At 43.6% G+C, this 15,609-nt stretch overlaps 2 protein-coding genes across 6 annotated transcripts in view; one reads left to right on the top strand and one right to left on the bottom strand.

Annotated features, from left to right (window-relative positions):
* Positions 1-370: 370 nt before the first annotated feature.
* Positions 371-3,265, top strand: mfsd4b (major facilitator superfamily domain containing 4B). Its single transcript, XM_044049776.1, has 2 exons — positions 371-384; positions 589-3,265. Exons 1-2 carry the CDS (start codon positions 371-373, stop codon positions 1,874-1,876), a joined length of 1,302 nt encoding a protein of 433 aa, XP_043905711.1. The 3' UTR covers positions 1,877-3,265.
* Positions 3,266-3,956: 691 nt separating this feature from the next.
* Positions 3,957-15,609, bottom strand: part of rev3l (REV3 like, DNA directed polymerase zeta catalytic subunit) — a 48,926-nt gene continuing 37,273 nt past the window's right edge. For 2 of the 5 annotated variants that reach the window (XM_044048837.1, XM_044048838.1), the window contains exons 15-32: positions 15,432-15,517; positions 15,217-15,342; positions 14,249-14,441; positions 14,051-14,162; positions 13,368-13,483; positions 12,638-12,756; positions 12,039-12,157; positions 11,815-11,956; positions 11,103-11,347; positions 9,104-9,212; positions 8,115-8,321; positions 7,895-8,004; positions 7,646-7,760; positions 7,263-7,400; positions 6,917-7,107; positions 5,995-6,241; positions 4,414-4,629; positions 3,957-4,304 (exon numbers count right to left, since the gene is read on the bottom strand). In XM_044048837.1, the coding sequence (XP_043904772.1) occupies positions 4,164-4,304; positions 4,414-4,629; positions 5,995-6,241; positions 6,917-7,107; positions 7,263-7,400; positions 7,646-7,760; positions 7,895-8,004; positions 8,115-8,321; positions 9,104-9,212; positions 11,103-11,347; positions 11,815-11,956; positions 12,039-12,157; positions 12,638-12,756; positions 13,368-13,483; positions 14,051-14,162; positions 14,249-14,441; positions 15,217-15,342; positions 15,432-15,517 (2,732 nt within the window). In that variant the 3' untranslated portion in view covers positions 3,957-4,163. Of the gene's footprint in view, positions 4,305-4,413; positions 4,630-4,772; positions 4,866-5,725; positions 5,807-5,994; positions 6,242-6,916; positions 7,108-7,262; positions 7,401-7,645; positions 7,761-7,894; positions 8,005-8,114; positions 8,322-9,103; positions 9,213-11,102; positions 11,348-11,814; positions 11,957-12,038; positions 12,158-12,637; positions 12,757-13,367; positions 13,484-14,050; positions 14,163-14,248; positions 14,442-15,216; positions 15,343-15,431; positions 15,518-15,609 lie in introns of those variants that run through there. The other 3 variants (XR_006362109.1, XR_006362110.1, XM_044048840.1) reach the window with 3 other exon arrangements.

Here is a 15,609-nt window from a genome sequence, read left to right as displayed (position 1 = left end):
TATAGTATGTCGTCCAAAAACGGTCAAAAAAGTCATAGTATAGTATGTCGTCCAAAAACGGTCAAAAAAGTCATAGTATAGTATGTCGTCCAAAATCACCTGAGAAAAATGAATAGGAGACAATCGATGAAATGATCACAACCCTCCCCAGTTTAGATCCTCACAGTTTAAGAGTCTGTCTTTTTTAAAGGGTGATTCCACCAAAATACCACTTGGTCTACATATTTCAAGTTTTCAAGGATCCGTCCACCAGCACAAGTCCTGCACCCAACAACATCAGCAGCAAGAACCGCAGGCACGCTCAAAATTTGGCCGTGGAATTTTCCAGGTGTTTTTGTAATCTCCCACCTGGAGGACGTGCTCTCCGGTGATGATGTACCTCAGGTTAATTGGAGCATTGGCTGTTGCTCAAAGTGGAAGCATGCAGGTTTTTTTTTTGACCGTGTTTAATAGTTATATTATGACGGAATAATTGTTTGAGTTTTATTCATTAGAATTGATTAAGTTGACAGAATGGAAGGAATAAATACTAATATCTAAGTATTTACTAAATACTAAATAACCTGTGATGTGGTCATTATTTTGAAGCCATTGTTTGTTGAACCCGTGTCTCCGTGCTCTTCCTGTAGGTGGTAACGTGTTCATATTGAACGTATGGGGAGAGCAGGCGGGGCCGTCTATGCAGGCGATGCACTTCAGCTGGGCAGCTGGAGCCTTTGTGTCTCCAATCATTGCCAAGCTGCTGTTTGGCCTTGATGGGAACAGCAGCATGGAAACCATGGCAACCAACTCCACACTTCCAGGCATCACAACTTCCAATGATCCCAAATTTCTCTGCTACATCAACAGCACTCTTGGATCCATGTGGGCCTACATCATGATTGGCACCTTTCTCGGTCTGGTGGCGTTCCTCTTCTTCCTCCTCTTCACCTGCACCAGCGCGTCCTATGACAAAGCACGCACGACGCCAGGAAAGCGCCCAGTGGCCAAACACCATAAAGCCGTTGTTGTTCTGCTCGCCTTTTTTTATTTCTTCTACGTCGGAGCTGAGGTGATGTACGGCTCCTTCATCTACAACTACGCCAAGGACTACGCACGCATGCCTCAGGCGGAGGCAGCCGGGCTCAACTCACTGTTCTGGGCTACGTTTGCCGTGTTTCGTGGGTTGGCCGTCTTCTTGGTGGCCTGTTTGTACCCTGGCACCCTGATCCTGCTCAGCCTGGTGGGCTGCACGCTCTCCTCTCTGCTGCACTGCCTCTTCAGCAGGGAGAAGGTGGTGATGTGGTCCTGCAGCGCCCTCTACGGAGCGTCCATGGCCACCACTTTCCCCAGTGGTATCTCCTGGTTGGAGCAGTACACCGCGGTGACGGGCAACGTGGCGTCTGTGTTGGTGGTGGGTGCTGCGCTGGGTGAAATGGTGCTGCCCACAGTGTTGGGCTTCCTGCTGGGGAAGTTCAGTGAGCACCCTCTCCTCATGTACCTGTCACTCATCATGGCCACGATCACCTCCATCCTCTTCCCCGTCATTTACAAGCTGGCTGCCACGCCCAGTGGCCAGAGCAGGAGAACCTGCATTAGGGGCCGACCTCACGCCGACGACAGCGAATTCTGCCAGGCGCTGCTGGACTCGGGAGCCAAAGATGAAGATGAAGAGGAGGAGGAGGGGGACGAGCCGGACACTGAGGCAGATCAGTGGAACGACGCAGACTTTGAGGTGATCGAGATGGACGACGCGGCGAGTCTTGTAAGTTCGCCCGATAAGACGCCGTCTCCTCTTGACGCGACGGCGTCGCCGCCTCCGACAGTTTCGTTCTCTGGTGGAGACTCGCCCAGAAGGAAACTGCTGCTCTCCGCTAACAGAGAGAAGAGAGACTGAGCAGCAGAGTCTGGGACGTCTGAGTACATGCACATGTCCTTCTGTAGATCTGATCGTAGATCTGATCGTAGATCTGATCGTAGATCTGATCGTAGATCTGAGGCGGCTGAGAAACTCATCTCTGAAAGAAGTGAAACTACGATGATAATGTGAAGGATTCAAAGATAAGACGTCACGTTATTAAATGAACACAAACGACCGTGTGGAACATACCACTACAATTATGTCTATTGTAAGATAAGAACACATTTATTTTATTGACACGTAATAAAAGACACGTTTCATGGGTACAGGAAGCGTTACGTCACCTGGTTTATGTGGACGTGACATCAGATGAGTGAGTGTTTTCCTTCTTCGACAGCTTCTGTTTCTGAAGATCAATAAAGAGATTTCTAATCTAGTCGTAGCGTGCGTTCACACCTAATCGTTTCCAGCGTTTATACAAATACATTTACATTGTAAACCAAAGTCATGTGATCAGAAAGGCAGGTCCAAAGACCACGTCATGGAGCATTGGCAGAGTAACGTCGATCTGTCCTGCTGTCCCGATGATGAGCGAGCATGCGGGGGTGGAGCAGAGAGTTCTTATTTTGTAACATACATGTAACATACATGTAACATACATGTAACACGCAATTGTCACCACGGAGCGCCAATATGTGCTAAATATGTGGAGGGGAAAGAGTTGGGACCTGCCAGAGAACGAGTGATGAAGCAGTTTCATTATGAACAGAACCAAAATAAGCAGCTACAACCGCTCTGTTCTGTGTGTTTTGGTGTCCCAGAGTAAAATGGTACGGTCTGGGTGGAGCTAACATCTCTGCCTCCATGTGTCCTCAAGCAAAATGATTCACCTTTAGTCAAAGTTTCAGCTTCCACTGACAAAACTCTTCAATTCAACATGAGCCGACAATTCAAGCACCGACTCAACGTGAAGTGCCTTTTCTTTCAGAATAAAAGCCCTGGGGTTGACACCATTTTGGCTGTAACTGCACAAATCCATGTGGAGTGTAAAGTCTACAATCATGTGATCGTCAAATGTTAGAGGCTGCGGTGACGTCATTCCTGCACGCTACGCTGCGAGTGTTAGGACTGGAAGAGATTTAGTGCCTTGCCAAAGGAAGCGTGAGTAGAGCGAATGAGTCGAGCTTACACTTCTCATATCGTGCCAAAAAGTTAGGGTTAGGGTGATTTGGATGAAAATCTTGTGGTGTTTTTTTGTACACGTTTGAAACTTGATTGTTTGTGTCCTGTCAATCATGTCTTTACTGTGATGTTTGAGGAGTTGAAAAGAAAAATAACAAATGATTTTTTAAATACAATGACTTTTATTATCTCAATCTCAACCTTTCACCCACAGCAATGTCCATTAAAAACACAAACACCTCCTTCATTGTCACTTTTTACATTTCTACAAATACACAGCTCCATGTATACATACATGTATACATGTATACATACATGTATGCATGTATACATGTATGTATACATGCATACATGTATACATGCATACATGAATGCATGTATACATGCATACATGTATGCATGTATACATGTATACATGCATACATGTATACATGCATGTATGAGAACTGAAGTCAAACCAGATTTTGTCGTCTTTTTTTGCAGAGAACATTGGAAATGTACATGAAAGCATATGCACAAGGAAATAATACTCTTGATGACATAAATTATGAAAATACAGTATTGCAACAGTCCCAGATAAAAAAAAATGAAAGTCAACATCAGTTTGCACTCACCAATGTGTCAAATCTGTCAAACTGGACATCAATACAATCAAGATTCAGTGAATAAAAAGTGTCAGATTAGATTCAGAGCATCAGTGAGATTACAGATGGAGCTGTACACAAACAACACATGCTGTATTTACACGACTGCACTCAAGTCAATGACACTTTCTGAAAGTGGAGCTCCTTAAACTCCAAACTGTGTGAACTGCACTGAGCTCCATGACAGCCATCACAGACACACACACACACACACACACACACACACACACACACACACACACACACACACACACACACACACACACACACACACACACACACACACACACACACACACACAGCAGCCTCGCTTCAGCCTGGAGAACCAAACAAGACAAACATGAGCTCAAACAGAACAGAAGAACACTTGTATTACAAATAACCCAACAGGGTTCAATCAAAGCACCATTTCAACGAGAACAATCCAACAACGAGAATGTAGAGGGGCGGGACAAGAGTCAAAGGTAAGCACCAAATCAGTCGGCAGCACCAGCCAATCAGAACTGCTCCAGCAGCTGTCGAAGGTAGGGAGCCTTGGAGAGCTGTCTGTTGACCCGGGCCAGCTTGTAGAGGACTGGACAGTCCAGGGACACGCAGGGAACCTGACGCTCCGCACTGCCACTGCAGTTCCTGCACATCTGCAGGAACACACACACACACACACACACATATTCATAATCACACTCTTTTAATCTGGGCACGATCGACAGTAGACGGTACTGGTTCTTGTGTTTCTGTCATATTCACCTTGAGCAGTTGCTCTTGCTGACTCTCCCACTGCCGCATGTCCTGGTACAGACTGACAGACACTCTCTGTGGGTCAGCACGGCACCGCGAGCACACGCCCAGCTGCGTCAGCTCGTCGCACACGGGGCAGTGAAGTGTGGTGAAGTACTGAGAGATGGTTCCTTTCCTCCTCGCCTCGTCTCCACCCGCTGACGAGAAACACGAAGCTTTCTGGATCTGGAGACGAGGAGACGAGAGACGGGGAGACGGGGAGACGAGGAGACAATCTCTTTATACAACATCATCGTGTGATCAGTTCTAAACAATCATCACCAGTTCAAACTCAAGACAGAATACTTGATGACGATACAGATGCATACCATAATAATTAAAGGAGGTCTTTGTTTTAGTGTGTTTGGTTGTCAGAGTCTGAAGACGTGACGCTTGTAAAACGCTTTGAATCTGAAAAAGAACTCATTGAAGTACAAATTATTATTATTATCATTATTATTAATAATCATTATTTTATTAGATTATAATCATTTTATTAGATTATAATCATTATTTTATTAGATTATAATTATTATTTTATTAGATTATAATCATTATTTTATTAGATTATAATCATTATTTTATTAGATTATAAAGATTATAGTCATTATTTTATTAGATTATAATCATTATTTTATTAGATTATAATCATTATTTTATTAGATTATAATTATAATTTTATTAGATTATAATCATTATTTTATTAGATTATAATTATAATTTTATTAGATTATAATCATTATTTTATTAGATTATAAAGATTATAGTCATTATTTTATTAGATTATAATCATTATTTTATTAGATTATAATCATTATTTTATTAGATTATAGAGATTATAATCATTATTTTATTAGATTATAGATATTATAATCATTATTTTATGAGATTACAGATATTACAGTCATTATTTTATTAGATTATAGATATTATTGTCATTATTTTATTAGATTATAGATATTATTTTATTAGATTATAGATATTACAGTCATTATTTTATTAGATTATAATCATTATTTTATTAGATTATAGATATTACAGTCATTATTTTATTAGATTATAGATATTACAGTTATTATTTTATTAGATTATAGATATTACAGTCATTATTTTATTAGATTATAGATATTACAGTCATTATTTTATTAGATTATAGATATTATTTTATTAGATTATAGATATTACAGTCATTATTTTATTAGATTATTGATATTATAGTCATTATTTTATGAGATTATAGATATTACAGTCATTATTTTATTAGATTATAATTATCATTTTATTAGATTATAGATATTATAACCATTATTCATAGTTCTCTGCCCTACCAGCAGGTGGCAGACGTGCTCCGTCAGTGAAGAGTCTAACAAAGATTGAGGTGGAGGCGTCAGAGCTGCAGTTTGATGACAGTCGTCTGACATTTTCTTCTCATCCTTTGTTCTCCCTCACTGTCACACAGCGCCACCTGTGGACACTTTCACAGCAGCTGTGTGTGTGTGTGTGTGTGTGTGTGTTTTCTGCTGAGGGTGAAACTAGAGTGCGACCTCTCACCCTGGGAAGCTCCTGGTACCAGCTGAACACGTCCACACCGATCAGCTGGAACATGCGGGCCAGAGGCGGCAGGATCTGCTTGGTGATGTAGTAGGTGGAGTTAAGTCGGAGGCCCGGGTCCTGCAGAAGCTCCATGGGCCGACGCACCAGCTGGATGAGGGGCACCCCGGGAACCCCGTACACCACCACGTACGGCACCCGCTCGCCCACGCGGGGCTCCAGGCGACGATCGTACGCCATCATACGCCTGAGATCAATAAAGATGATTCATTTAGAATAAATCTCATCATCACTCTTTCTTCTCACACATTCAAAACTGTGTTGCCTAGCAACACACTCAGGTACTGTACACGCAGCTCAGTGCAGACAATGAGCACTGTGGTGAAGGAGTGAGTACTGTAACTGTAGCTCGCTCGCTCACTCACACTCACTCACTCACTCACTCACACACTCACTCACACACTCACTCACTCACACACGTGCTCACTCACTCACTCCCTCCCTCGCGCTCACTCTCTCGCTCACTCATTCACTCCCTCGCTCCCTCACTCGCTCGCTCACTCACTCACTCACTCCTTTCCTCCTCCCACTCACTCACTCACTCACTCCTCACTCACTCACTCACTCACTCCTCCGCTCACTCCTCACACTCACTCCATACTGCGCTTGCTCCTCCCTCGCGCTCCTCTTCCTGCTGGCTCACTCACTCCCTCACTCCCTCCTCTCCTCCCTCCCTCAGCGCTCACTCCTCCTTGCGCTCACTCACTCCCTCCTCACTCACTCCCTCCAGCTCACTTTCGCTCCGCTCGCTTTCACTCACCTGCGTGCTCACTCACTCACTCCCTCCCTCGCGCTCACTCACTCACTCCCTTGCGCTCACTCACTCCCTCACTCACTCACTCCCTCACGCTCACTCGCTCACCTGGTGAGCTCCAGTGCAGGGACGCAGGCTCCAGGCCGGTACGAGGCGCTGCCCCTGTACTCTTTAGCAAAGGTCAGGTCCTGCATGCTGGCCCGGCCGTCCAGAACCTTCACACACTGACGCTGCACAAACTGTTTGATCTGGCTGATGTCCCGCGTCTCAAACAGCAGCTTAATGGAACGCTCCAGAATCTGATGAGCACATGAATGGACAGAGCGGAGACGAGATGACGGGATTGTGGTTGAAATCTAACACACGTGCACAGACTTTAATGACAGCAGGGATTGTGGGTCTATGTGATCAGCTGTGATTGGTGTAGAGCTCAGGGAGAACGGTTTCTTGTTACCTTGGAAACAGCAGGGCAGCCATCGCGGCGCACTGTCTCGATGCCTTTGGCGTCAAACACGGGTTCTTTTTGGTCAAGGCTTTCATACATGTAGCCCACGTAACGTTTCTTTGTCTGCAGCAAGCAGGGCAGGTACACCTGACACGCGCACACACACACGCACACGCACACACACACAGTCAGTGATAGCTCTGAACGTGAGCACATGGAGAAGGATTTATCACAGACTGATGCAGAAACTTCTTACACTAAGTCATGAAGTCTTGTGCTTTCATCTATTTTACAGCACATTTACCTTTGATTCATATGCACACATTGAAAATGGGTCTGTGTGTGTGCGCGCCTGTGTGTGTGTGTGCGTGTGTGCATGTGCGCGTGCGTACCTTCTCAAACTTGAGTCTAACAGGTTTGGGATTAGTTGCAGTCACTGCCTCAGCGATCTCGTTGCCGATCTTGAACGCCTGCTCTTTGGTCGCTCCCTTCAGTAAAACAAACATGCTGTAAAACAAGAAAGAAGCTGATAATTAAGGCTGTTAATCCCTGGGAAAATAATCCTGAAGCTTAGAACAGATATGTATGAATATGAAATCATGGCATGAATGTAGATTCAACACAAACAAGGAGGACGTTACCTGTCGGTGTCTCCGTACACAACGCGCGCTCCCCATTTCTTGGTGTCATTGACCATCTTGACGGCTCTCTCCAGTGTCTCTCTGGCTTTGTGAACAATGCTGTCTCCAACCTACAAACACACACTTTACAGATGAGTTTCACTTTCAGCAGAACGCAGAACAAAGCTGCTGTCCTTTCCCTTCATGTCTCCAATGTCTCCTGTCAATGTTTGTCTCTTACCTCCACGCAGGGCATGCGGCCAGAGTAGTTGGCTGCAGTGTAGCCGAACGTCACGTTGGCGATGAGTTTGAGTCCGAGCTGTCGAGCGTCCAGCAGCCTGGTGAGGGCTTTGTCCTGCTTGTAGCTTTTCATCGACTGCTTCACCATGATGCGAGTGTTGAGGATTTCCTCCAGCATACTGGGCAGAACTCCTTTACGCACTGAGCTCTGCACACACACAGCAAACACTGATTTAAAACACAAGGATTTAAGCTTTGTTCACACACTTAAGGAACTGTGGCAGCATTTTGATGGTCGGTGAATTGAACGAGTAAGGACACGTCTGATTTAGAAACAGACAAACGTCTCTATTGTCAGGTACAGATGCAGTGTTGATTATTTCACAATGAAACTGAAGATTAAATGAAAGTGAAGTGAACCAGTGGTTATCAGAACAGCGGTTTCCTGTGGTTTCCTGTGGTTTCCTGTGGTTTCCTGTGGTTTCCTGTGGTTTCAGGTCCAGTCTGTGTGGAAATGAAACGCTCTCTCTGGGTTTGTGTGGCTTTTCCTTGACTGCTCTGGTTTCCTCACACCTTGGAAACATGTGTTAAGTTAATGTAGGCGTGCAGTCTGGGCGCTGCCTTCCTAGGAGAGGAAAGGTCAAATGCAGAGGACTTAATTCCCCTCGGCGATGAATAAATGTTTGGTTATTGAAATATTCCCGTTCTGTTTTCACAACTCATCGATCAAATAAGATATGTCTTTATGTTATTATTATCATCATCATCTATAGATGTGAGAAGTCTTCTCAGTTCTCAGTGTTTGACACAGCTTACTTGTGATGTTGCAGAGCCTCGTGCAGTCCTTGTTCTCTTAAACAGGAATTGACCTGACTAACGTACAGGATGTGTTTGTTTGTGACTGACCGATGATTATAATTATTATTATTATTATTATTATTATTATTATATATTCATATTATTATATGAAGTCTCATCAGATGAACGTACCTTGACGTAGGCGACGCCGTTGGGTGACACAGTGATGTCGTTGCGGAGCTGGAAGAGGAGCTCAGGAGGGACTCGCAGGGAAGTGCAGCCAAACCTGAACTCATCAGACCTGAAGAAAACACATGAAGATCAGGTTTACTTGTGGTTCCCTCAGTCTGGAAGAGTAGAATGGGAGGCAGAGCCTTCAGTTACCAGGCTCCTCCTCTCCTGTGGAACCAGCTCCCAGTGACAGTTCAGGAGGCGGAGCCTGTATTTAGAGTTAGACTTAAAACTTTTTGATGACGCTTATAGTTAGAGCTGGTTCAGGGAAACCTGCGCCCTCTCTTAGTTATGCTGCTGTAGACCGAGACTGCTGGGGGATTTTACTGTGGTGCACTCACACACTCACACACTCTCACACTCTCACACTCACACACTCTCACACTCTCACACTCTCACACACACACCTCACACCTCACACACTCTCTCACACTCACACTCACACTCACACACACTCTCTCACACCTCACACTCACACACACACTCACACCTCACACTCTCACACTCTCACACACTCACACACTCACACAATATGACTTTATTATATGGCATTAACCTTGTTCTCTCTCTCTCTCTCTCTCTCTCTCTCTATGTCCTCATCTTGCAGGTTACAGGATCCAGATCCAGTTTCAAGGCTATTATTATTATCATCACTCATATCACCATTATTACTATGCTATAATCAAAAGTCAATATCAGTATAATTATATTTATAAATATATAATTATATATATATATATATATATATACATGTATACATATACATACATAATATCATTATATATAAGTATGTTATATATAATAATCACTGGCTCAGAACTGTCCTGTCTAAACTTGTGACTTGATAGAGTTGTTGTGTATCTGCTCCTGGTCTCTTTCTTGTGTCCTCCACCTCTCCTCTGTCAGTGCCACCTACCTGAGGGTTAGGTCGAGGTTAGGATCAAAATAAACTCAAACTACAAGGGCATCAGTAAGATATTGATAAGCAAATGATAAAAGTGGTACTGTACAGTTTACCATGTTTTAAAACTGATTCTCCACCTCAGGACATAGAAACTGTTCTGTGATACAATTTGCATTTCCTGAGTTTTTTTCCATTAACTAGTAGCAGTTACTAGTTGTGGGCAATAATTCAGTGATGATTAGCAAAATAACAAAGCACCAAGATATGTCACTATAATGTTTATGCTTTGCACACCTTCAGCAAAATAAATGATGTTTAGTTAACAGACTTATTTTATTTTGACCTTGATCCACCTCTTCTTTTAAAGGTGGATACAGTCAATGCAGTGTGTGATCAAGTTGAGAAGATCAGCAACGATGGATGTAAATGTACAAATCAAAGTACTATTTGCAGAATATATAATATAAAGTGTCCTAAGAATGTCTCCTTACAAAATGTCGCATTTTTTATGTCGGTACGATAAACAGAAGTGTGCAAATCACCAAGGTGGATGCCACATTCAAAATGTCCGACTTCCTGTTGTGTTGAGGCCGTGGTCCCAATGGACTTTTTGGTTGGTCTTGGGCTATAACATCTTTCCACCAAGTTTTGTTAAATTCGGCAGAAGTTGATGTTGGCATGCTCCATCCACGTTTCACCTTAGGGGGCGCTATAGAGCCCTTGAGCAACGCACGGGTTCAGGACTTATGCCAATATTTCATTTTCTCCAGATCTGACCTGCTTGCCAAGTTTCAGGAGGCTTTTATGGAACCGGAAAGCCACGGATAGAATAATAACAATAATAATAACCCTGAAGGATTTCAATAGGAGCCGTCCGGGGCCCCGCCATTCGTGGCTCGGGCTCTAATAAGGTAAAGAAAGGTATCAGGCCGTTTTTCATTGTGCTTTGTACAATTACAATTACTGAGAAAACCAGGAGTATAAAATGTTGTACAATGTGAAGACTGTGACGTGGACTTTAATGAGGGAAACTATGACAGTGTGTGTGGAGCTTACGTTCCCAGGGTGTCTACGTGGCCCAGGCAGGTGGAGTAGCAGTAGTTGTAGGCGATAACGATGGAGGGGTAGAGTGACTGGAAGTCAAGTACGATCACTGAGTTACTGTAGAAGCGTGACTCAGGCTCCATCACCAGGGGGATGCACTGCGGCGCCCTCTGCTGGGCTCGCTGCTGGATGCCTGGAGTCACCGGGATGTAGTTCAGTGGTTTGGCCACACGCAGCATCATAGACTCAACGCGGTACTGAAAAAACACACGCGGCACAAATATAACAACCTTAACTACTGTGTGACTTTACAGAGAAACCAGTTCTAAAACCAACAATGCTGACTAAAGCGGTTTTAACATTATATTTAAAGGTGTCTGTTTTCATCATGTACTGGTTCTGCAGCTTCCTGATGAAAAATAGAATGTTAAAACCGCTTGTTTTTGCATTGATTCATAAACTAAACTAAGAACAGACATTCATAAAGAAACATTTCCTTTCACATCCATTTTCTCGCAGCTTTTCTTCGGGTCAATGACACTTTGACCCCGTTCACACCTGCTCGTCACATCCAAACTGACTGGGTTCTCAGATGTGATCACAGACACCACATTCAGAGGCAGTTTCAAGGACACATTACTTAGGGATTAGGGATTCGGGATAAGGGATTAGGGAGGCTATGGGGCTACAAGTATCCTCACTGAGAATGTGAGCATGTGAGTACCTGCGATCCTCGGGTCAGAACGTGGAGGAACTGAATACCAAACAGTCTGGCGAGCTCACTGGTTCTACCGATGATGTCATGCTGCTGCAGAAGCTGCATGGTGCCACGCACTCGGCTCACGTAGTGGTCGACCATCTTCCACCTGCAGGGACAGGTTCATGTGTACAGTAGATGTAGATGTAGCAGGTGACACATGTTCATGTGGTTGTTTGACATTCACTGACCTGTATAAGTCAGTGTTGTGGTCAAACCAGTCGGACAGTGTGCGGGGGCTGTACGAGGGAAAGCGCTGGTGGAGCACATGGAACGCCACATTCTCAAAACTGTAGTTGTTCAACGTCACCTGGGAGAGAAGATACAACCGTCAGAGCAGTGGCTCCCCAACGATTACACAACCATTCATCCATTATTAATAGATTACTAAATGAATTGTCCACTATACTGATGATTGATTTTTCATCACCAAAACAAGCTCCTTGATATCTCAAGCATTTTCTCATTTCTTTGAGGACATGAATGATAATGCCAAACAGTTATATCACAGAGAGAGGCACAGTTGTGTGTGTGTGTGTGTGTGTGTGTGTGTCATACATGATTGTTACTCTCAGACATGTTTTAAATTGGTCATTCTTGCAAATACCAATACCAATTTTTGGTATGAGAGGTATGAAGAGATAATGAATGGCATAAACTAGTGTCAAGCAGATTGAGGTGGTGCAGAAAAGCACTATATATAACTACAGATCATTTATGGCAGCCAATAATGTAACGTTTAACACAGTAGAGGAAACGACGCTGGTGTAGGTCACGCCGGGACACCTGCCTCGGTCTTCATCACTCTCCACAGGTTGAGGGCGACACGTCCAATAATGTTGATCTCTGTCATGGTGTCGGCTCCGTACTCGTCCCTGTCTGCAGTGAAGCGGTTCTGCTTGGAGTCACCTGAGGACACACAGCTGATTACACAGGAGGAGGAGGAGGAGGAGGAGGAGGAGGAGGAGCTACCCGAGTCAATTCAATCATCTATAACAAACACACCCACACACAGTAAGACAAACAAAAATACAAGCACTGCTCTTAAAACACATTTTAATCAGACAACTGAAAAATGGACATTTCCATTTCCTGAGTCATTGAGCTTCTCCATGACATTTGTAAAACTGCAGGGTAATTACTTCACTAGTAAATAAAAGGTTATGATGGAACTATAGCTCACAATAGAGTAACAACATGGTTATAATATGGTCATAGTAATAGGAAGGTAACACCATCAACACCACCAAGGTAACTATAGAAATGTGTGGGACATGCAGGAGACTGGATTTCAACTTTATAAAATTCAATTTGATTTAAAACCTTAAACACTTTGCACTGATGGTGGACAATAGGAATTCTCCTTACCAAGCGATTATGGAGCTAAATGATTGCAAACATATTAGAACTTATTAGCAGGATCTGAAAGTGTTACAGGTGAATAAAATGCATTATTACCACCAGTGCTACACACACACACACACACACACACAAGTGTGTAAACTGAGAGTCAGCCCTACCTGGCACTCGTGACAGCTTCTGACAAAGGTCCACTCCGAGCACAGTGGCCCGCTGCAGCAAGTAGCCCCAGGAATGCATCTGCACCTCGTACCCCAGCAGGATGTCAGGGTCAAACCTTAAAGAACACAGACATTTGTTTTTTAAAGATGAAGAAGATGAAAACATTGCTTCAGACCGGTGCCTCGAGTCAATCACTGACAAACTCAGCAGAACAAAAAAGAAAACTCCACTCTTTTATACATTTTTATTTATATACACAATGTACACAAAGAGCAGTAAAAAACCATGATCAGGTTCCTTGTATGTGCGCCCACTGACCTGATTCTGATCATCAACGTTCAATTATGTGCAATGAATAATTGTTCATTATTATTATTATTATTATATTCAACTAATTCTGCTTTCTTTGTTTCTGTGTTCAGTTTCAAAACAAGACATTTGACGATGTCGTCATTTTGAGATGTGGGAGAAAACAATGTACATTATATTATTTACTGCACTGTCTGGACTAAACGCCTCATCGATTCATTGCAAATAATAATCAAGATATTAACCGAGTCTAATATTAATTCATTTTATTTATAAAGTGCTACAGGAGCAGGTTAAACGCATACACACAAACGTTTGTTTGTGTCTTCAGTTCTGAATGATGAAAAGAATGATCAGACGTGAATAAACCCACCTCCTCATGACTGTGATCAGCTCCTGGAACAGCATGTTCTCATCAGTGGCATATTTCACCTGCAGCCCAGACACGCCCGACCTGAGAAGCAGGGGCACTGTTCGCTTGTCACCTGTAAACGACAGTAAATCACCAAGGGTCAAAGGTCAAAGATGTTTGTGCTTCTTGTTCCACACACTGTAACAAATCAAAGTTCACCTTGATCACAGCGTTGGTGATCTTTATCAACCACTATGGCACCGGTCACATTGCTACTGTCTCCACCTGGCAGGGGAGCATCAGAACTGAGGCAGTAGAATAAGGCACATATGGGGTCGAACTCTGGGTCAGGCTCGAGGTCACGGCGGCTCCTTGCGTGCAGATCCATGCCCATCAGTGTTAGGTACTGGACCTGAGGGGCAAAGGTCAAGTAGAAGCTGTTGCTCGTCTGGCAAACGTCTTGAGGATTTCTGCGATGGACTTCACAAAGCCATGAAAGATTCATTCTCATGCGGGTTTGGTGTTCATAAAATGCACTCAGTGACATATCCTGGATTTCTTAATTCTATAGCTGTTGCACGAACACTGGAAGTGCTGTATAGAATTCATATGAACCCATTTCACCACTTTGTTCCCAGATCACTGAAATGAATGTATGATGCATTGTGTATTTGTGCATTACTTTAAAGCAATTCTGTAAATTTCTAATTTATTCTATTCTTTATTCTAATTCTACATTTATTCATGCACCTGCTAACTGGCCATGGGGAACACTAGTGACGACTTTATGATTTCCCCTTCAATTCTGACATCAGTCGCCTAACCTGGTTATTGTGGTGTGACAGGTGACACAGCATGAACAGTGTTAGACCTCTTAATATCAAACTTTTCTGACATATGAGGCAGGAAATGTCAACAGCCTCAGGCAGCGTGACACCACTGGCTGCAAAAGCATTGGAAAATAGACAAAGCATGACACGGCATGAGTGGACACCAGTGGGACAGACAGCAAACCTGGAGGCCTCAAAGTGGGACTTCAGATTACTATGACGACATCACGACAAGTCACCGCTTCTTTCAAACACTCGGACACTCGTGTGTCCTTTATAGACTAAATCTGATGTGGTGTTGTCTCCTATTAGAATAAGTTAATACTAGTACACACATGACATCAGTGTGCAGCTCACCTCATGCAGAGCTTTGGCCTCCTGCAGGTTCTGCATGCTGACTTTGAAGCCATACGAGTTGGCAATGCTGGGCCCTTCGATCTGAGAGTTCTCTTTCTTTGGCACATTTAAAGCTGCAAACTGGTTCTGTGGATAACATGAGAATATACTGTAGGACAAGAATGGAACAACACAACTGCACAGACACACAGACACACACAAATATGTGGGCTGACCTGGAACTGTGTGGTCAGTAAGGCTCTTCTCAGTGGACCTCTCTCAATTCTCTTCCTCTGCTGGAGTTTCTGAGACGTTGGAGTCTCTGCAGGAGGAATAAAAAGAAATAAATAATAATAAAACAAGTGATCAAGTCACAAAACATGTCAGACAGTCAGACAGACTTGTGATTTCTCA

The sequence above is a fragment of the Solea senegalensis genome, linkage group LG17, assembly GCF_019176455.1.
Source record: "Solea senegalensis isolate Sse05_10M linkage group LG17, IFAPA_SoseM_1, whole genome shotgun sequence".
NCBI classification, from domain to species: Eukaryota; Metazoa; Chordata; class Actinopteri; order Pleuronectiformes; family Soleidae; genus Solea; species Solea senegalensis.
The sequence above is the reverse complement of the archived record's forward strand: the minus strand, read 5'-3'. Positions and strand labels throughout refer to the sequence as shown.